A 22924-nucleotide genomic window follows, 5' to 3' on the forward strand; every position below is an offset into this window, starting at 1 on the left:
CACAATGATTAAACCCTAAATGCGCCTCTGAAATCCCCTTAGCTGCTATGAAGTTGTTTTCTTTGCGATCTATCATATCCCAAGGTCTTTTTTTTTTTTGAGGAATTTTGTCTCTGAACTGAACAGCTTTCATCCACTGATTAACAAAAAGAGAGGACAAATATATTGATCACATTTTAAAATGATACTTTACACTCTTGTGTAAAGTATCATTTTACACAAGAGTGTAAGATAACTTTAGAAAAAGTTATCTCTTTTTCTAAAGCTTTTGAAGTTGAAACCTGCTTAACTTCACATGTCGAATCCGTAAGAGCACGCTAGCTTGATTTGGTCAGAAATAAAAATACTTTGCAACAATACCATGTTATCAGTGACAGAGGATGGAGCTCATTCAGCAGCAGAGCAGGAAGTCCTGGATTTGTCCTGGAACTGGTGGGTTGCTGGTTCGAAACTGCTGTAGTCAGTCTGCCTACAGCTGTGGCTACAATGTAGCTCATCACCATCAGCGTGTGAAAGAATTGGTGAATAACTGAATGTAGTGTGAAGCGCGTTGGAGTCTTCGGACTTGATAAAGTGCTAAACAATTTGTGTGACATTCTAGATGTCTTAATATTGAAGCAGATGCCCGAAACATGTACAGTTTGCAACCTTTATTTGTTTTACTGCAGTTTTTCATTGTAGAGAAAAATAATGTTAGTCAGGCTTTGGAAGAATTTTGATTTCTTATGGTAATTTCTTTCTTTGATCTAATTATCAATACTGTGACTTTTTGGCTACTATTCAAAGGTTTATAATAACGATGACTTGCAATAATTCTCTAAAGATGTGTGTGTCTATAACTCATTTACATGTGTCAAAAGAATAGGCAAAACATTTATTTTGTTTTTGTCTGCTGCACCCTCACTTGCTCTCAAAACGGTCGCCAGAGGCTCAGATTAAAGCAGATGTACTTAAATTGATGGGGGTGGTGGGGTGGGGGGGAATTTAGCATTGCACAGACTGGGGATCGCTGATTAAAAAAAAAAAAAAGCTCTACGTTTAGTCTGAGCCAAATCCAGCCTCACACTGATACACCACAGCTGTAAAACTGATACCCCTCCCTCCTCCACCCCTTGCAATCATCTCAGTGTGCAAGCCAAGCAGGTAGGGGAAATGCAGAGGGGAAAAAAAGCAAGTTAAGAATGAGGAATACACAGATGAGGCTGTTGGCCAGTAAATCTTTGAGCCACCTCGTCCCTCCCCCCCCCTCCCCTTTGCCTCCCGCCCCCTGGAGCTGCAGATACTGGGATTACATCGGTCAATTATACACTTAATCTGTCTTTGCCCAGAGAGGATTAGGAGTGCGGCTCATTGATTGATTTGAAGTATTTCCGTTGACCTTGGATGGTTATCAGACTCGCAAGTGTGGCAAAATTGCACTTGTGCGTTAAATCACTTTCGGTTGCTGATGCTCCCGCTTGTCTCGCTGCGTTCGCCGACTCGATGCGTGCCACGGAGCAGAAGGGGTCAGATCAAGTTTCAGATGGGACAATTAAAGGTTGTCGTTTCTGCCGCTGCTCTGGTTGTGCCGGGGTCGGGGTGGGGGGTTGATAATTACTGGGTGGTGTGGCACAGAATGCCAGCAGACAGTCGGCTGCCGTCACTTGGCTGTCCGGGGACACTTCACCGCTTCACTGTCTTCTGAACTGCCAGCTAACAGCAAAGAGAACAATTTTATAAAACTGATGTTGGGTCACATCACTTGACTTCACTCGTGTTTGTAAATACAGATCACGTCATTGGACACCCTTATCTCAGCGATAAGGCAAAGTTGCACTAAAAGTTGTTTTAAAAGTCCATTAAAAGTGTCAACTTTGAATTAAAAGTGTCATTATTTACCGAATGACACTTCATGACAACAGTCAGAAACCTCCTTCATTTTCATAACATGTTATGTATGTCATGTTTATGACAGTGTCATGTCAGTCTTATGCACAGCCCAAATAAAGTGCCACCACAGAATTATAATTCTTAAATCTTAAAAGCTATATATTTCTTTTTATTTCATTTTGTTCATGATGAACACAAAAAGCACATATGTTGTTTTCTGTACTTTATTTAACTTTCTCACAGTCTTTCCACTGGCTGCCTGTAGCTCAGAGAATAGACTTTAAAATACTGTTTACTAGTTTATAAATCACTGAACGCCTTAGCACCAAAATACATCAATTATCTGTTGTTGTTGAATCAACCTTCTAGACCTCTTTAGGTCTTCTGGTTCTAGTCTACTCTTCATCCCCAGAATAAACAACTTACTCTGAAGTTTCAGCTAATCCACTCGTCTGATGGCTTCAACCATTTTTTTCATGGAGAAGCAAAATTCAGTTCTCATGCTCCTTTAATCTGCAACAAACTTCCAGAAAAATGCAAAAATGCTGAGTTGCTTTAAATGAAGGCTAAGAACTCATTTGCTTATAACTGCCTTTGACTAATAATAGGTGGAACATCATGAGTTTTAATCTGGATTATAACTTTTTATAACTTCTCTTTATTTGCTTCTGCAATGTGCCGTTCTCTGTTTATTTGTTATGTTTTTGACTTTAATTGGCATGTTGTTGAAACGATGATGATGATGATTTTGAATGTCACAGATGCAAGCTAGTTCCAAGACCTTGGATATTCTGCTATAAAACTGATTTTTCTTTGAGATTAATGTCCCTGTCCAGAAAAGTGACCGTGGACCCCAGGGGTTAGGAACAACAACCTGCAAATAGTTAAAATCTGTGAATACTTGAGGCTCCTCAAATACACTTAGAACTTCCTATTTTATTAATTCAAACACCAAATATATGTTAATATGAATAAATATTTACGATGAAAAAGGGTCTTGTAAATACTACAGAAGCTTATGTGTACTCTCCCTCATTTCTTCTCCTGGGGTTTAGCCAATCATCTGCAAGAAAAATGAATGACGCGCCAGGATTGGCTGCTTTGCAAACGCCGGCCAGTAGTATGTAGTATTTCACCTTTTCCAGCTGCATTACTTTAACTTTCCCATGAATAATTTGGCGTTAAATTTTACGTGAAACTCTTTGAATGAGTGAATCCACAAATACTAAACATCTGGATATGGAAACAAAATTATCTCCATTTCAGTAACTGTGTATGGCTTAAGATTTAACCATTTAGCTTTACGAAATGCAGGAATGAATCAAAGTGTTCTTAAATTTTAGACCTGAACAGAATGACTTTTTTTGTTTAGTTTTTCCCGCCTGCGATTAATTAATTGTTTCCTATTAAAATTATTACTGTAACGAGATTACATCACCAAACACCTGAAAAAATGTGTTATAGGCTGAGTTTACAACAACAAAGAAAACATATCCAGCTGTTCGACTGTATGTGACTATTCAAAACAATCACAAAAGGTTTCACTTCCATTTAATGAAGTCTCTAAGCAGCTTAGTGTGTTTTGTAATTACTGAGAGAATGCATTTTGTTTTCTGCCGTCGTTTTTCTTTAGGGGTGGGGGGTGCAGCTAAATCCTCCGCTAGTATTCCCAGATCTGCGCTGCTGTGAGGAAGCGGCTAAGAACACTAAAACCTTGATCATCCCGAGAGGAGGAAAATACAAGTTTAATGGCAACTTATCCTTTGTCGCGCTCCCACTCATTTATTGATGCGGGCAGGCGAGATGAATTGATCGAAGACACACATGTCATCTCTACGGTCTCTATCACCCTTTCACAGTTCCCCTCCATTCCTCTTCCCTCTGCCTTATTAAAAAGGGTGGTACGGTGGCATTTGTTTGATTAACTTGTCTGACAAAAGTGACAGCTGCTCATGGGTGTATGTGGATGAGTGGCCCAGCGCCGCTCCTTCTTTGTACATCTGTCAGAGCCGGAGCAGGGCGAGTGGGGTGAAAAGAGACAAATTGGACCCAAAAAGAAGGCCATTCACCTTCCCCAGACCCCCCTCGGTCACTACACCCCTCTATCCCATTCAGGTTCTCGGCGGGGCCCTCAAGTGCTTGCTGGCTTATTCCATTTTCACTCCCCCTATAGAGTTCCCTGAGCCCACAAGTGTTTTAGCCTTCTTTTTTCTTTCCTCAATCCACCCCTAAGCGGCTTTTTGTAAGTAGAATGGCTCACTTTTCTCAGGGCCTGAAGCTGGCAGCTTTTTTTCCCTTTTATTGTCAACCACAGAGCTTTTCTGTAGCTCATTGTATATTTACTCAATGACTGGTTGCTGACCGTAATTCCAACTGTTTAGTTCCTCACAACATGGCCCCTCAACCCAACCACCCATTGCCCCGATATACAGCCATTCATTCTTCAAGGCACCGTGTTTTTATAAAGTTGCTCTTTATTGAGTCTCACTTGCCCGTTGAACTGACACTTGCAGGTAGAGTTCTGAAAGAGACCCAGATTGCCAGCCTGAAATGAAACTCGGATCTGAGATAAACATTTACTTTTCTCCTACGATGCCGTTTCTGAGGTGGCCGGCCATCCTTTTTCCCCTCAGCGCTCCTCCAGCCAGCTGCATGGACGCGATGCCCACAAAGCCCATTTTGTTGCCATTCAACTGTGCTCAAACAGCAATAAATTATCAGTTTTGATTGTGCTTTTGATATAAAGGGCAAGAGCTGACCAAGAGCTTTGAGTACACTGAGCCCAACACTAATATTTTTATCACTCTTCAGCCAGGAAATGTAAATATTTTAAGTATTTAATTAAAAAACCAAAATTGTTATTCCTATAATGTCCAACAGGAGTTTGTGTAAAAGTATTTTACAACTTTACTTGTTAAAATAAGAGCCAAATGAGTCGTTTGTCCACAAGGTACGATTCTACTGTTAAAACTTTAACAATCTCAAACGCATCATACCAATTGTCTAACATGGTAAAGAAGTAAATATGAGTTAGGAAGGTTCGACTCTTTCAGAGCACATGCTGCGTTTGTATGTTTTATTCAACGTAGTGACTCAATTTTAAATCCATCGTCCATAACTGACTGCTAAGCGTGACGAACATTTTAATAGTATGTTCCAGATGTTAGTTTTACAATATATTCAACGACTCTAATGCAAAAAGTCTCTCATAGATTCAGAGAAATGCTCTGCAGTTCCAATAAATGAAGAAATAAATATCCATCCATCCATCCATTTTCTTACACCCTTGTCCCTCAGTGGGGTCAGGAGGGGTGCTGGTGCCTATCTCCAGCTAACGTTCCGGGCGAGAAGAAATAAATATATAAAATCTAATTAAAAACATAAATAAGTGATCAGTTATATACTGTTATGGTGTGTAAGATATATTTATTCTCAGTAGTAGATGTGGTCTCAACAAACCCATTGCACTTCAACAATATTATTTTACCTTTTATCTGGAAATAGTGTCTGTTTATTCTTGCCATACAGTCCTCGGTATTAATTATTGCTGAAAATGTCTTGCCATACAAGTTTATTCCTCTGTATTTACTTTAGTTTCTTAGTTCATTTTTGCATTTTGTTCTTCATTAATTTCCATTTAGTTTCATTTGATTAGTTTTATCCTCTCTTGGTTTATTGCTATGTCCACTTTAGTTTCTTTCCTGTTGCTAGATTTATTTTATCTAGCAACAGGAAAGATCACCATCAGTGATCTTCACTCATCACTTGCTGCGCCGCCTAATCGTTATGTTTCACATCATGTGTTGAATTTTCACTATTCAGTGTCAGATTCTCTGTTTTTATGCCATAATTCACATCCAGTTCGTCGCTCCGTTTTATGTCCCGCTTCTCCTGTTTCAGAGTTTTGGGCAATGTGCGCGTCGTTTTTTTTATTTTTTAACCCCCTAAGGTGCAGGGCGGTCGGAAAGCGTATCGATGGGGAAAAGGCAGACTGACATAAATCTTTTAAAACAACGGAAACAATTTCGGTATTCTGATTATTGAAATTTAAAAGTGCTGTGTTGTTCTATCACACTCGTTTCATACCGGACCACTTACAGCACCGGTGTTAACGCTATAAAATGAACGCCCTCTATTGTGGTATCACCCGTGGAGGGATTTCTTTATTTAAATAAAGAAATGCCTCCATTCTTTATTTAAAGAATGGAGGGACACAAAGTCAGGGTATCGTGATTTTAGTAATTACATGTTTATAAGAGCGATTTTCTGTTGTCCTTCCATGGAAGCGGGCAGCTTTCAAACGGAAATAAAACACTTTTTAATATAAGTTGCTGTTTTGACATAATCACAGAACTGCCAAAACATATGTACAAAAATACCAGACAAAGTGAATCACAGCAACGTCATCAGCCAGTGTAACGCTGAACTGATGTGGTGAAGCTACCAGTAGCAGGAGAACGAAGCTGTGCCAAGAAGCTACAAACACTGAATAGAAGAAGAGCTGCCATCGATAACGTTGCAGCCAAGTATGATTTAATGTTACAAAATACAGTTTTACCAAGTTGCTCAAAGTCTAAACTGGTATTGTTGTGCATTTAAGGTGTAAAGTTTATGTGTAAACGTCCCCCAAAGAAATCCCAGCGCCCCTTTTGTAAAAATTTCCGCCAGCGCCCCCTGCCGTCCTCTGAACACTCCCCCGGGGGCGGTACCGCCCACATTGAGGACCGCTAGTGTAGAATAAGAATATCGCCCAGTGCCCAGTCCAGAGTCCTTTTCAACTTCTACGCAGAGCTCTGTTCTCCGGGGGTCAAGATTGGTTCTGCTGAACATACCTGGAGAGACAAGAGCCTGTTGGTGTTGTTAAGGTCAGAGGGGGCCTGGCTGATGGCTTGTAGATCGTTGCAAAAAGCTATAGTAGATGTACATCATCAACGAACTCTTACTTGTGAGCAGGTACTTCGGACTAGAAAGCAATGGAGGCTGTAAGGCAGCATGGGTAGCGTTACACAACATCTTTGTCCATATTTAAGCCTCCTCCCTCACTAACCTTAATAACTATTATGTTTTTTTTCTTTTATCTGTGTGTGACTCTACATGGGGTTGTGTGTGTACACTGGTGTTAGCATGTGTGTAGTGAAAGTGCCAAAGAAAAAAACAGTGTTGCTTTGTGGGACTCAGCAGCCTTCCCCTCTCCTTCACAAGGAAGCCTGTCACTTGGCATTAGCATTGCCGCACCAGCAATCATCATTCCATGCCTCCTGCTAATTGCAGACACAGCTGGGTCTCAGCAGGACATGCTCTCTCTCTGTCTCTCTTGCTCTCTTTCTCCCACTCTCTCTCTCTTCCTCTTTGCTGTACTCTCTCATAGAGGCTGAAACACAAACACACCCGAAACATATTCTGCTTTAGTTTGTCAATGACGAAACGCACACTGACTCACCCAGAAAAAGAACTTGATGGTAACTTGCTAACTTCAAAACATTTGACATTGGTGCAGTTAAATTAATAGAAACAAACAGAAATAGTCACCCTTTTTTAGACTCTGTTTATAGATAGATCTCTACATTAAAATTGATTTATTAAAATCTACAGAATAACTGTTCTTTAAAAAGAATACGATATGGCTAAGTTGGTGAAACAATGTTGATATGAACAGTATACATTTGTCGATCATTTTGAAGTGCAGCGCTTGAAAAACGAGCATCATAGTGACTAATACAGTGTCGTAATGCACTTCTACAGGTACTCTGTTGAATATCGTCAGTTTATGAGGTCATTATGTATAATCTTGTGTTATTTATTGACATATTGATCTATCTATTGTGTGTTTTAAGATCCCCATGACATCACATAATTTCCTTCCTGAAACTCCTCTTCCTACTGCTGGGATCAAAGTGAGTTAAGTCAGTACAGTGTCAATCAAATAGTTATACCAGCCTCCTGCAGGTTCTGTCCTCCTTGGCTGGAGGCATAAAATATTTGAATGCAACTTGACATGCTGCTACTTGACTATTCAGGCTGATGTTTGCAGAGTAGCCAATCGAAGAGCGACATTCATTTACTTTGGTGCTGATTGGATGTACACAGAAGACTGTAGACGTTAGCTTCTGTGATGGTGCTAAGATGGCTTCCGCCAATAACACATATTACAGTATGCTTGCTGTTTGAATTTTTAAAGGGGTGGGTATTATGCTAAATCGACTCGGAGTGTTGCTTTGGCTCATTCATTGATGTTTGAGAAATCTTTGAAACTCCCATGGCTCATACAATGTGCAGCCTGTGTACCCACCCCCATTGAGCACCCCTTTCCCACATCTCCCTCACACAGTTCCATCAGACTAGTGGCAGCAGCAATTGACAAACACCTGGTGGAGCTGTGTGTCTACTGAGCTCCAAAGAATGGTAGAAAACGGGATCAATGGACAGCATTGAAGTGTTGGAAAGATGTCAAATAAAGCTACAATGCAAAGTCAAACTTCCTTTGTCTTTGATATTTACAGCATTTTCATAGCAACTGAAGGTAACATAATCACTTTATTGTGCTATAAAATGGCTCTACGTTCCTTTTACATTGATCACATTGGCCCAGCTGCATTTCCAAGTATCCACACACTGATTTGTGTGACGATAACGTCTTTGCTCAGGGACACATCAACAGGTTGGAAGTGAACCCACAACTTTTTGATTTCAAGACATTGTGTCTTCAGGTACTTTAAATTATTTATCTTTATATGGAAACCATTTACTGGTTACTCGTGTCCTCTATCACTCAAGGGTGGATGATTTTTCCAGTATTGTTCAGCCTTGAGTCCAGACATCATCAGCTGGACTACAGGCTGTATGACCATGAAATGCTAGGCTGGACTCCAAACACACACAGTTACTCTTAAAATAAGTTGATAAGGTCAGGTCCCCCTGAAATTTTTGATCCATAAATGGAAGTGGAATTACTTAATACACAAAAATCAAACCAAAAAAAAAAGAACAAGATGTTTTAAATTATTTATGCTGTCTGCATTTGAACAGAAGTAAACATAATTAGCTCATTTTGGCCAAATAAAGACATAATCTTGCATGTTCAGCTCCAGTATACTTAATTAAAACTTCCCCTGTTCCCTTTATAAGAATAGTGCACTGGCCCTAATTTACACCAAATAATGTTTGCTCATCTTGGAGCTTCTCATAAATCCTTATACAACTGTGCACTCCATAGATTCAGTGATTTTTTTTTTTACTCAGGAAAGTTTCAAATGAGGTCCTAAAATAACTAAACACATAAACAGACACACATGATTAGCAGAGGCAGAAAGAGGTAGAGTCCCAGGTTGGTTGTAATCCCTCTGTGCTCCCTGCAGTGAGGCCCCTCCTTACCGCTAACATTCCTGGCTTTCACAACACAAAAGCTCCATAGTAGCCCCACAAAGGAGAGCCTCTGACCAAACAAATCACTTGCCTTTTATGAGATTCTGTAAGTGTGTGTGCATGTCTTTAAAGGCCATTTCATGGTCTGTTTTAACACGTTTAAGAGTAATCTGTGTTAGAAGCGTTCGCGGTGGATGGTAGAATGAAATGCCAGCCCTATTTAGCATTCATTTTATTTAGACAAGGAAAGTAGGTTTTTTTTTTTTACACCTGTTAGTCTATTCATACTAGCTTTTAAACTGAATGAGGTCATTTTTGTGTTCAACAAGAGATTAAATGTTTGTTTCTTCTTGCGCGTCATCCATTTACATTTATCAACATATATGGACAGTCATTATCAATGGATTTTGTTGAAAAGTTTGTTTCAGTAATTCACTACGTGAAATGGATCATTTCAGATTAATCACCCTCAGGCTGATGATGTCGTAGCTTTTGTTCCTGTTTATTGCCAGGCTTTTCTGTTTACAGCCAATGAAAACACAACATTTAAAATGTGGGTTTGTCGTTAGTACCTGATTAATGGTTATGATTTTCAGAATGTACTTTTAATCTCACAAATGAGCCTCATGGAAATGCATATTTTAATTAACTGAATATAATTATATAATTGGGCATAGAGGATACAGTAGATCAATATCCTGCACAGTTGTGTTTCACTTAAGAGAGTTTCTAAAGCTGTCAGCATCCCTCTATCTGTTTCTAATCAGTGCTCTGCTTTTAAGAGAAAAAAATATTGGTGTCTCTGTATCTGTATTTCTTAATGATAGTTTTGTTTGCATTCTTTTTACAACTGCCCGTTTCTGCTGTCTACAGAAGCATTGAAACATTTCTAGATGTTTGTTCATTACAATGAACTGGGAATAAGTAAATAAATCCATTGGTTTGCACGACCAGTTGCATTTAGTATTTTGTAGAAAATGTATTAATCTGTTGCATTTCATCTGCGTAAATGCTACAAGTCTGAGGTACAGAGTCATCTGGAGCTGGTTTTCATCCAGGATGTCTGCATTCATCTTTCCTTCTATCCAGATCAGTCTGCCAATTCCTGCCACTGTAAATTATCCCAGTAGCATGATGCTGCCACCACCGTTCTCAACTGTAGAGATGGTTCTTGGGCACCCCCCTAAGGCTCTTCCCTGCCAAACACTCAGTTCAGATGGCTGGGAAGAGTCTTGATGGTTTATAACTTCTTCCATTGACCAACAATGTAGGCCACTGAGCTCTGGATTCTCACCCTGTGACTCAGGACAGTCCTGTCTCAGAGGTCTACAGACAATCCTTTGACTTCATGCTTGGTGTTTGACGGTACTGTCCACCATGGGAGCTCATATAGTCGGGCTTGTGCTTTTCCAACCAAAGTCCAAGCAACTGAATTTACCACAAGTGGACGACATTTAAGCTATGGAAGCTCCTCAAGGATGATTAGCAACGTCTCAATTTTGAGTTTCTTGGCGAAGGCTGTGAATGTTTACAATTCCATGATTTTCTTTTTTTTTTTATAAAGTTGCATACATCAAAATACATTTTCCACAACAACATTTGGGGTATCTGTGCAAAATAATTTTGAGGAGCGAGATTAATTTAAAACAATTTGAAATAAGGCTGTAAGATAAAGTGAAAATGTTCCAGATGCGCAGTAATTTAACTCAAGAGGCCACTGCTTACGCTGCAAACTATATTTACCCCTGACTGAAGCCATCAGCAGAGTACTTGAAAGCACACTTGGAGCACTAACGTATGTGTGCCCACCAAACACATGGGCACATTGGATCTCTGATTAACTTTGGTTGTCATATTGATCTAATAATCTGCAGACTTCCTGTTATCCTGTTAGGACTGACATCAGGCCATCTAAAAGAGATTAGAGGGATGTGGGGAGGAAGATGGAGAGGTGTATCTTTTTTTTTTTTTTTTTTGCATCATGATCCCTCCCCCTTTCCCCAAGACTAAAGTGCTGTGTGAAGATTTGGGTGTGAAAACAAGTGAGGTTTCGGTGTGTGGCTGCATCTTGGGGTTTCAGTAGGAGCTATGAGCTGGTGTCAGATGGGGGCAGGAGGTCGCTTTCCCAGCTCTCACTCTAAGGGGGATGGACTAGCAGATGTAGATTTGTGTATGTGACAGTGTGTGTGTGTATGCGTGCTCTGTCATTTCTCACCTTGTAAGGCCCATTTATGATGCTAATACTACATTATGAGGACCAACTGCTCCTTATGGAGTCGTCATAAAAAAGAAGTGCTGTTTTTGGGTTAGGGGTTATGTTTTTATTACTAAAGTGTGAATTGAACTTAGGTTGGGTTTAGCATTAGGCATGTACTGGTAGTGGTTAGATTTAGGATAAAGGTCAGGGTTAGGCTATAGAAATGAAGGAAACATGAATGGATGTCAATGCAAAGTCCTTGTGAAAATAGAAAGACATACTCCGTGCGTGCGTGCATGCATGTGTGCGTGCATGCGTGCGTGGGTGCGCGTGTGTGTGGGTGTTGCAACGGCATGTATCTCGCCTGTGTATAGGTAGGGTTTCATCACAATGTTGTGAAGTGTCAAAACACACAAATGCACACACAGAGAACGCGGCTGAAGACGCATGGAAGCTTCCCTCAGATGGAGCTTGTTAGAATGTCACAGATTTGATCCCTGTCGGGTTATGGCATTATTTATTCAGAGCCATATTACGCTTGTTTTGGCTGACAGGAAGTGCTAGCCCCCTGCTGATCTTCATGAGGCCTGTTTAATACAACATCAGATAATTTCTCTGCCCCCATGTGAATATCTTTATTTCTTAATGTCATCCCATTGTTCATATTATTTTTATTTATTGTATGTACATGTATACAAATGTATGTAGTTGCGGGGGGCTTGACTGTCTATTAAGAACAGTTTAGGAAAGTCTAGCTTCCACATGTGAAGAAAGTTGGCTTTAGATTATCACGTAACACAAACAATTTTATATATAAAAAAAAATATCAAATAATCTTTAGTGTGAAATGTAAAATAACAACTTGGGCCAATTCTTAAATCCATCAAACTATTACTATAGCACGAACCAGCTAAACTGTGACAAAATCATAAATGAAGGTATGACATCATAGCAAATTAATCTAGAAATCAAATTCATCTCTGAAAGAATCATTCATGTGTTTCTGTGTCAGTTTTTTTCTCTCTGTGTTGGCAGTTTTGGTTATGGAGACAAATATTTTGAAATTTCTCCCTGACACCAAAATGTTTAATTATACAAAATGTTAAATTATATCAAATGCAAGAAAAAAGTTGATACACTTAAAAGGGATAGGGCATCCGTCAGTGAAAGATCCAGGAGATACTTATGTATGTGTGTTTGTGTGTGTTTGTGTTTGTGTGTGAAAATGACATAATTCTAAAATATTTCTTCTGAAACACACACATTTGAGATGTGATTACTTCACTGATTAATTAGACATTTTATACTTTCATTCTAAGAGAAACTACTCGTAGAAAAGGAAAAACAAAATGTACATCTATGGCCAATGTCTAAGACATCTTCCATTCTGCAGACTGCAGATAGAACCGATTGAAAAGCGACACATTAAATCTAACGTAACATTTGCTTGAGATTGTTTGGAAAAAAGAGGCCCGCTTCCATGTAAAATACAAAACGCTGAAAACCACGAGCACAAAATGGCTGCTGTAAAAAATGGCTGCAGATGGGAGCTGCGTGGCAAGGTGCAAAAATCTACAGAAAAAGCAGGGAAGGAGGAGTGGGTAACGGGAAGAGGGAGAGCAGCCAGTCAGTGGATCAGTCACTCCAGGCCTGGCCTCTCAGCAGGGGGTTGTGCTCGGGGCGCGATCACAGGCCTGCTGCCACGCTGAAGCCTTCACAGGCACACAGTGACAGATAGGAGGCTGCTGGCACCAGGTCACTTCACTGATTCACCCCGGCACTGCTTCATCATAGCAGTTCTCTCTTATGGTCCTTTAAGCAAGCCTGACCTCCATGTAGGCATCATCAGTTCATTTCCAGGTATACAGTAAGATTCTAGCTATGGCTTGTGTGTGATTAAAAATGTTTCTGCCACAGAATCCTGAAGACCTGTGAAGTCTTGTGAAGACCAACTATGAGGGACTGTACTACCGCGTCTCTTCAACTTTAGCCATTTCTTTTTCTCTTTCTTTTTTTTGCATACATAACCGTACTCACTACGTGCTTCACGGTCTCTTTATTAGGACAAAATCTTTGACGCATGTCTTGCCAGAAGAGTTGTCCCACTTAGGTTTTATTTTCCTGATCCTGAGTCCCCAGCACAGTATGTCTTTAAAATCAATGACATTTTTATGTTTGAAAACTCGATGGCTTTTATAGAGCAGGAAAATAACATGGTACATTTATTCTAGACATTTTTTAAACCCTGACTGTTTTAACACTGCATTATCCTACTTTCAGAGGTGGGCAGAGTACAGAAATTGTACTCGAGTAAGAGAAGCACTTCTTCAACAGAAATTTACTCAAGTAAAAGGGAAAGGTAACCGTCCAATGAATGACTCAAGTAAGACTAAAAAAGGGTTTTTGGTGAAAAGGCGACACAGGTACTGAGTAACTAATGAAATTATCAGGCATTTAATATTTAAAAATTACCCAATCAATTGGACTAAAATATAAAGTTAGTGCAAATTCTGATATTTTAAAGATGTAAATGACAGTAATTCTTATAAGTAACAAAAGAATAACATTAGCTTGTTTACTCTATGTTTCAATATGACTTGTGTATTTAAGCTCATGACATTTTGAGCTTAAAGTGGTTTGGTTTGGAAGTGGTTTACGAACAAATCCCACATAAAGGCCTGTTGTCATAAATTTAGCTTTTTCCTTTAAACTTCAAAAATGTTGTTTCATCTGCGCACTCCACAGGTTTCTTTTCCAGCATACCAAGCAAATTTAAATGTCCCTCATAACTTGTTGACATTCTGTCTAAGTCTACGCAGGATTTGTGTTTGGCATTCGATTGCCAAAAATCATAACTGAGTCAAAGAAGGGATCTGGATTGATGATCAAAATGTATAGTTTTGAGGATGCAGCATGTTTGCATGAAAATGGTTGAAGAGGCTGTAGTTAACAGACATTTTACCATCCTCACTTTGACTCCACTAAAATGTAAGGACTTTGTCTCTGCTTAACATTGTTAAATATTCATTAATTTTCAAGAATGTTTAACCCTACAATATCAAACAAATCGCTTACTGACAGTAATTAATAATAATGAACAGATAGAGCAGACCTTAGAACCATCTTCAGTGCTTTTGTTTAATCACGTCAGACTTAACACAGATATATCAATACTCCTTTGTCCGTCACGTTTTGTATTTTGCTGCGTACATCATGTGAAGATTCCATTCTGCTCTCTGTTTTTCTGTGTCTTTGCTCCAGCAATGGTACACCAGCAGTATGAATCTCATTGGAACATGGCTGACTGACCGTATGGACCTGCAGCTGCATGTCTACCAACTGAAGATACTCATCAGGATTGTCAAAGTGAGAGCGATGCACCAATGTCTGAATACATGACAATTTTGTAAACTAATCACATGATTATGTGAATATTCATGAGAATATTCAGGTATGAAACAAAAATTAAAGCATAAATTAATATTCACTTTTTTTCTAAATAATAATATCACCATAATAAAAACAACATTTTAAGCCGTCCTACAATTATGGGCCTACATAACACACCAAATGTCTCCTGCATCCGACTGCTGATGGAAACTTCCCAAATTTCACCCCCACACAAGTCAGCTCTTTGATTGTGCAGCAGCCTGTCGACATTAATCACTAGTTGTTTTTTTTTTTTTTGTAGAAGAACTAAATCTTTTTTTTTTTTCTTTTACTCAAAGTAAGAATGTCCTATTTGTGACAAAGGAAAAAGTTTCAAAAATATAATTTCATCAGTGTCTTTACTGTCTGTTGTTCTTTGTGACAGAAAAAGTACCGTGATTTCCGTCTCCAGGGAGTTCTGGACTCAACATTGAACTGTAAGATGTATGAGACCGTAAGAAATCGACTGACCTTAGAAGAAGCTACAGCTTCGGTGAGGGAAGGAGGGATGCAAGGCATTACAATGAGAGACAGCGATGAAGATGATAATGATGACTAGATCAAAGATCCAGTTGCTACCAGAATGTCAAAATGGTATGGAACATTCCAGTAACCCCAAGTTGTCTTTTCTTGAGTTCAGAACAGATTGTCCAGTCAGTCTGCATTTTTTTTTTTTTTACTAAATGTCACATTCTAATGGTCAATTAAAAAACGTTTCTGTAAAAGTTATTACAAAATGAGAACGCTTTGTGCTGATCTAAAACTGTTATCAAAATATAAACAGTGCATCATCTCTCACTATGCTGGCCAACCTTTCATCGGTCTCTGAAACACAAAGCAGCTGATGAAATATGAAGTCCTTTTCACCTGTTTCTGCTACTGAAACTTGAAAACCCCTTAATAGCAATCCACGAACAAGTGATTGGTGTCTTTAAAAAAAACAACTGATAATTGATATTCATCCCTGAAGTAAATGGCTCGGCAGTTGTCATGGCACCTATTATCAGTAATGGAAAGCATGACACAGTGCTAAAAATGTTGATTTAGAGGTCGTAAAGACTCGTCGCTTTCACTGGTAACTTACCTGATTGACTCTCAGACCCGAATCTCTGCTATATTTGCTTCATTTGATGTGAACATTTGCCGTCTCAGATGAGGCCCCCAAACCATAGAAACCATCAGGACTAAGTGTAACAGCTCATAAACAACAGCTAGTTCACTCCAGAAAATGTTATATTGGTTAAAGTAACTCCAGAGGAGACACACACAAAAAAGAAATGAGTAACTTAGATGGTAGACCTGACCATAGGTCTCACACACATTCAGATCCTTCCTAACTTTGAAAGCAACAAATATCAAAACATTATTAAGGGTTGTGGTTGGATTACTCATCCAACTACTGATGAGTGTGAATAATCCAGAAAATGAATTGACAGTATTCAGCTCTTAGATCAAATTGTGACAAAAACACCCAGAGGTGAGAGAAAACTGTTCTCTTGCTATCATTTATGTTTATCAGACATCTGTCCCCCTAGCAAGATTTGGAAAAACGTCAACAAAATGAGCGATACCAAGTTTAAAAAAGAATCTGGGACACAGAACCCATCTCCTTCCTTTTACTGTGCTTTTCTTTGACATTTATGTCAATTTTTGTGACATTGTCATACAGCCAAAAACGTATATTGTGATCTTGACTTTTTAAGAACCAAACTTGAATCTATTCGTATTTAAAGTTCTTTCAGCCAAATTTCTTGAAATTTCCCAACCATGTTCATTTAGTGATGTGTCTAGTTACAGTTTAAACTAGAAATTTACATACAGCAAATAAAAAAAGACATACACATTGTTTCTCACTGTTTGCAGCCAAATCGGACCAAACCTCTCTTGTTTTGGGTCGGTTAGAATTACAAAAAGTATTTGTATTTGCTAAATGCCAGAAAGCTCAGCAATAACATTTTTCAAATATTGTTTTGTAACTTTTTTTTAATTTAGAAGTTTAGTTATATCTGATCAAAATCAAAGACATTTGTCTGGAATCTGTATGAATTGGGCCAAATCTTTTAGGACTCCTTCCACACTAATTTGAAAGAGTTCTGGTTCATTCTGCCTGATAGAAAAGCATAACTCTACCAGGTTTGTAAGCCGTCTCACAAATTCTCCGCAGGACTGAGATTGGGTCTTTGTGACGGCCGCACCAAAAAACTCTTTGTTGTCTTTGGCTTTTCTTCTGGGGTCAATCTGCACATTTTGGTCCAAAAGACATCCATCTCTGGGACACAGAACCCGTCTCCTTCCTGATCTGTATGATGGCTGGACATTCCCATCATGTCTATACTTGCATGTAATTAATTGTCTGAACAGATGAACGCGACACCTTCAAGCATCTAGAAATTGTTCCTAAGGATGAACCAGACCGGTGCAATTACACAGTTTTCTTCTTGACATCTTGGCTGATTTCTTTTTACTTTCCTATCGGATCAAAGGTGAAAGCCGTGTGATTCAGGTGTGGCCTTAAAATACATCCACAAGTGTCCCTGTGGGAAACCCAAAAGGTTTGACTCAAGTCGTGAAGTTTAAAAGACAAATATCAATGATACTGGGCTAACATATGTAAACTTCTAAGTTGCAAAAATCTCTAAAAATATATCCTGATAAAGTTTAGGCATTTAGCAGATAAATATCATTTTGGTAATTCTAAAGACCCCCACATACTTACATTAGGGGAACATCAACCAGGCGTTCTTAAGGCAGACTGAATGCCGACTCAAAGTGGATGTCCGGTGTAGCACAGCAAACTGCAGGAAAGCGTTTTCACATTGAATCGTTTTGTATACAACCCTGAACTGATGAGGTTGAGAGAGCGACCAGGACACCAAGCAGGTAGATTGCCATTACAGTGTGCTTTGGCTGCCCTGGTGGAGGAGAAACGGGGCTCAGCGCCCAACTAGATCATCAAACTTATTAGTATCCATTCGGATTGTGGGACTTGAAGGAATTAGTCAGGAAGAACATAAGCGGTCGGTAAGCTTGACTATGAAATCTCAACCGTCCACAGTGTGTGCAGAATCCATGTGGTCCACAGGATATACAAAGTAGGTCAAAGTACCGGAGCCTCAACTATCCAAAAATAAAAAAGGATTGGTCCGATTCAGCTTCAGTGAGGAAAAAATTATTATTATTTTTTTTTATTTTAGATGTAAATATTTAGTTCCAACTGTATTTGATAAAGTAAATTCTAGTTTCATCATAGAAAACGTTTCTGGTCTACTTTAAGCGAGGGGTTGGGATAGTTAAAATGTTTTTCTTTTATTATAAAATGATTTAGGTGATGATGATGGTTGATTAATGTGTGAAACGTTGAGCTTTTTGATGTTAGCCTGACTTTCATTTAATTACAAACTTCTGTGGTTAAAAGTTGGTGAAATCAATTCCTTTGTTGAAGTTACAAAATTTAGGTTATGGGAAATCAATCTGGAGCCTGCACAGATGAAATAAATTCAACTTCATAAAAACACACTTTTTTTAAAGTCTGTTTCCATTAGATGTTCAGTTGTATATTTGGTTCGGACGTATTTGTTCCTTGTAGCTGTGAAGTTAAAGTTAGAGAGAAAAATCCTGTAGGAGTTTTGTAATTGTATGTTTTTTTCAGTCTTTCACAAATAGAAAACATCTCTTTCAAAAAGGCAACGTTATGTAAAATCTTCTCTTCAGACCTGCAGTTTCTAAACTTCGGCCTCACAGAGCTCTCCCCCACTCAGCTCCTTCAGACTAGCCAGCAGCAATTAGCAAACACCAGGTGGAGCGCCGCCTCTACTGAGCTCATAAAAGTTGCTTCTCAGAACATCACCATTAAAAACATTATTAAAGGGTTAATAAAGGAGCCTTGTTGCGATGACTTCCTAAAGGCTGAGTGTCAGAAAGAGCAGGAGAGAGACTGTCTTAAAGAGACAGAGGCCCAATTTTAAATGACAAATGCTATTATCTTTGACGTCACATTTGACAAATATGCAGCATTTTTACATCAACGGAAGATTCTTGATTGTGTTATAAACTGGCACTATGTGTCTGGAAAATACACAACAGCCTTTACATTATTAAGTACAAGTATACAAATTATATTCTTTGAGTGATGTTTTTAAAAGAAAAGATACAAAACTTCAACTTCACAGTTACAAGACACAAATACTTTGTGCCAAATATACCTTCATATAGACGCTGTGAAATACTAAGTTAGGTCCGCAGGTTTTTAAATTTGTTCTTGTAAGAACATGTGACAACCTCTGCTTAAACCTGTGGCCAACAGTGGGTTTGTTCCGGGCACAGATCCATGGTTTAATAGCATTTTTCTCAATTAGTATTCTAACTCTAAACTTTGCTCTTGTGATGTCGATATCACCACTGCAAAACAGGCAGGAATATAATAAATCTCCCTATAAATTTACAGATAACATTGATTAAAAATAAGCTGCCTTTTGTCAGAAATCGTTAAACCTTGGAGATGATTGCGTCTGTGTTCTGTTTCCCTCCTTCTCCTGTCTTTTTTTATTAAATGGATATGTTAGCAAGGTAATATGATTGGAATCTTGTTTTTATTACATTAATGTATTCAATTTTTTCACATTTATCATTTGAAAGCAAATGTCTTATTTCATATAAAATACCTTTTACATGATTGAAGTAGTTCCCATTTCTGATGTACATTTTTCTACATGCCCTTTGCTTCGTTCCAGGGTGTACGACGTGGCTTCCACGCCTTGTATTGGATTATTGTAAGTGAAGTTTTGCCAGTAGTTTCCTCATATCAGCTGTTTTCTAACCATGTTCTTCTTGAGCTTTGTGTCATCCTGTGTAAAAGTACTGCATGTAGCTGGTGTCCACGCCTCAAAGTGATTTTGCTTCATGTGTTGAAATCACTGGAAACTTGGGTTTGGCCTTCTCGAAGTGCCCATTATTTCCGAGAACATTTAAATAAAAGGTAAATAAAATGTGGAAACGGCTGTCAGCTCAATTATTTTACTTTTTTTGAAAAGAAAAGAGCAATAAGTGCATCTTCTATGACGGAGTATTAGGGCCACACTAAGGAAAAATAAGAAATACAATTATGAGGATAAAGTTAGAATATCCATCTATCCATTTATTTCCGAGAGGCGGGGTTACACCCTGTACAGGTCGCCAGTCCATTGCAGACTTTAGAATATTATGAAAATAAATTAGTATGGATTTATATCATGTGAATAAATCCAGGTGTTTTGCGAAGCTGATTGGTTGCCATGGGAGAAGAATCAAAGCAACACTCCAGCTATGATTTTGATAAGGAAATAATATCATAACATGATGTGAAGCTCAGAAAAAGTCAATTTTTACATAAAACGACCCCTTTAAGAGAAGAAAACTTGCTATGTGATTTGTGAAATGTTTCTTTGTATTGGCTGCAAAAAAAATTAATACAAACTGTTCAGCTACTCTATGTTCCAGATTTCAGAAGGAGTGGACACTGGAAGTGCACAGGGATTTTACCCTGTGAGTCTGCAAAAAATACATATTTGTTAATCTGTGAGCATGATCTCCTTCCTTCATCCACTGCAGTGTTTTCTTAAAACGGACTCGGAGATTAATCCTGCGGATTAAAGCATCACTCGTGTCGCATCCAGAAGAAGATTGAAAGAATTGTCACAGATCAAATCTTCAATGACTAAATTAAAATCCAGAGATCTGAGTCTCAAAATTAAAATAATATAGAGACCCAGACAAAAGTCAAGAGGATTATGCATATTATAGTCTCAAAAGAAGGGCAGATATATCTTAATTATTTGTAGAACGGGGGAAACAAATCCTTCTAAGAAACAAGGTTTTAGATGAAGATGGATGAAATGAGTTCAATATTATTGCCAGTGCCGTTTTATTTTCCGCCTTTTGTTCAGGGTTAGCTGTAAATGATACTGTCACTTATTTGGCTGTTTTCTTTAGATTGAACAGGTTTCATGTTTACATTAGATTAAAGAAATAAATCGTGTAAAGCATCATTTCAAAAACAAGGCAATAAAAACAAAGAAAAGGACCATAATGAGAAAGAGCAGTAATCATACAGTAATACGATGCTTCCAGTCTGTTGGTTTTACAATTTTTTTTATCATTAATTTTACAATTATTTTCTTTTTTTTACAATGTACAGATGTCTTTACATTTTGTTTAGTATTGAAATACATTACAGATCCTCTAGAACACCATCGACCAACGAGAAAAAATAATCATCAGGACATGACGATTATAAACACTTTAAATGATTTAATCCAATGCACTTAGGGATGGATGATTTATTTGTAAAAATTAAAAAAAACTAATTGAATGATCGCAGCATGAGTAAAGACATAATGATTAGTTTCTCTCTTAATTAGTTAATTATTGAATGAACATTTCAGACAAATGTCCTGGTGAAAAATGTACAACTCACTGGAAATAAAGGTGACTTGTAAGCCCTTATTTACACTCTAATAACCATCTGGTTATTAGAAGATGAGTACATTTGGCTTGCTTGTTTTACCACTATATGTGCTGTACAATGGCTGCTGGAAAAGGATACGTTCTTTGTTGTTGACTTAGCAGTTAAAAACCTCTTTCTGTGTCCTTGATGGTTGTGCAGGAGGCTCCACTTCAGCTTCTGGGTCTGACTCTGAGTTAAAGATGTACAGTTTACAATTGGGCATCTGTTTGCAGCCATTTTCATGTGGATAAAGACGATGTACTGATGTGTAAACATGGAGTTGGAAGGGTGTGGCCAACAAAAGCTCATTTGTATAAAAGTGACAGAGTCCTAAACACCCAGCAGCTCAAAATAGGCAGGACTCAGCCTATCGTCATCGTCATCTGAAAGTGATTTTGTGCAAAAAACAAAATGTCATGAACATGTTTGGTGTCGGCCATAGACCAATTCTAACTTTACAGCTGCAGTGTATATCTTTTATTTTATTTTAATTTTAAATCTGTTGTTAAAAATAATTTTTAAATTGTCGTTATGTTATGACAGTATAATGAGACAAATGATCTGTGAAAAAAGTCGAACCCTCTCCCTTCTCCCAGTAACAATTTTGGAAATACCCCACTCAGTGAGAAACAACCAATCAGAGCCAGGAGGAGGATCTTAGCGCTGTCAATCATTCTGGTGCTCATTCCCTCCCCCTTCTCTCTGCTAGACTACAGCTGGTTCACCACAACGTAGCCTGCCGAGGATGCTAAGTCTAATTAGCTTAGTCAACGATGACGACGGATAAACAGTTTTCCTGGAATGGTAAGTTGTTTCTCCTGCATTAGCATTGATTCACTTAGACCAGAGGATACTTACTCATACTTATCTACCAACCCTGAATAGGAGTATCTATTTACTCTGGATCAACATTATGAACTTTATCTTCTTTTGCTCTTTCTATTGGTTTATTTTGTTTGCATTTCCTTTTAAATCTTGTAAAGCACTTTGTATTGCCTTGTTGCTGAAAATGTCCTATATAAATAAAATTACCTTTACCTTCACAGCACTAAACCCGTCCTCCTGGCTCTGATTGGTTGTTTCTGAGCAGGGCGGAACATTTCTTCAGACAGCAGTAGCAGTTCAGGGAGGAAGTGGAGGAGATCAATCTTTTCACATTGTCTAAAATATTACACCATCATGACATGGTGACAGTTTTAACAAATATGGAAAAACATATTTTTGTTGTAAAGTAAAACAATAAAAAAGTATTTACAATTTTTTACACTATACTGAAATAAAACAGGTTTTTTTCTGTGATGAGATGAGACATTAAATCCACAAATATTACATTACAAATGGTAATCATTTATCACCATGCTACGTTCCAAATTTGGTCATGAAGCACGTTGGCTTTGGTGTTTCTGATCAGTGAAGAGTTTTAATTGGATTCTGGAGATACATCTGGTTCTGGTTCATACTGGTATAATTGCATATTATTTATTACAAAAAATAAATATACAAATCATTGCTTCAGTGATAGCGGACAGTTAACCCCAGCTCCCAAAACCCCCCCAACCTCTATTTATTGTCATAAACGCTAAAAA

General features: G+C 38.3%; 1 protein-coding gene across 4 annotated transcripts in view; it reads left to right on the plus strand.

Moving 5' to 3' along the window:
• Nucleotides 1-19850, plus strand: part of cadpsa (Ca2+-dependent activator protein for secretion a) — an 89219-nt gene extending 69369 nt beyond the window's left edge. For 3 of the 4 annotated variants that reach the window (XM_081607507.1, XM_008410350.3, XM_008410349.3), the window contains 2 exons: nucleotides 14690-14794; nucleotides 15243-19850. In XM_081607507.1, the coding sequence (XP_081463633.1) occupies nucleotides 14690-14794; nucleotides 15243-15416 (279 nt within the window). In that variant the 3' untranslated portion in view covers nucleotides 15417-19850. The remainder of the gene's footprint in view (nucleotides 1-14689; nucleotides 14795-15242) is intronic. The other variant, XM_081607506.1, reaches the window with a different exon arrangement.
• The last annotated feature ends 3074 nt before the right edge of the window (nucleotides 19851-22924 follow it).

The sequence above is a fragment of the Poecilia reticulata genome, chromosome 5 (genome assembly GCF_904066995.2).
Source record: "Poecilia reticulata chromosome 5, P_reticulata-male-v2, whole genome shotgun sequence".
NCBI classification, from domain to species: Eukaryota; Metazoa; Chordata; class Actinopteri; order Cyprinodontiformes; family Poeciliidae; genus Poecilia; species Poecilia reticulata.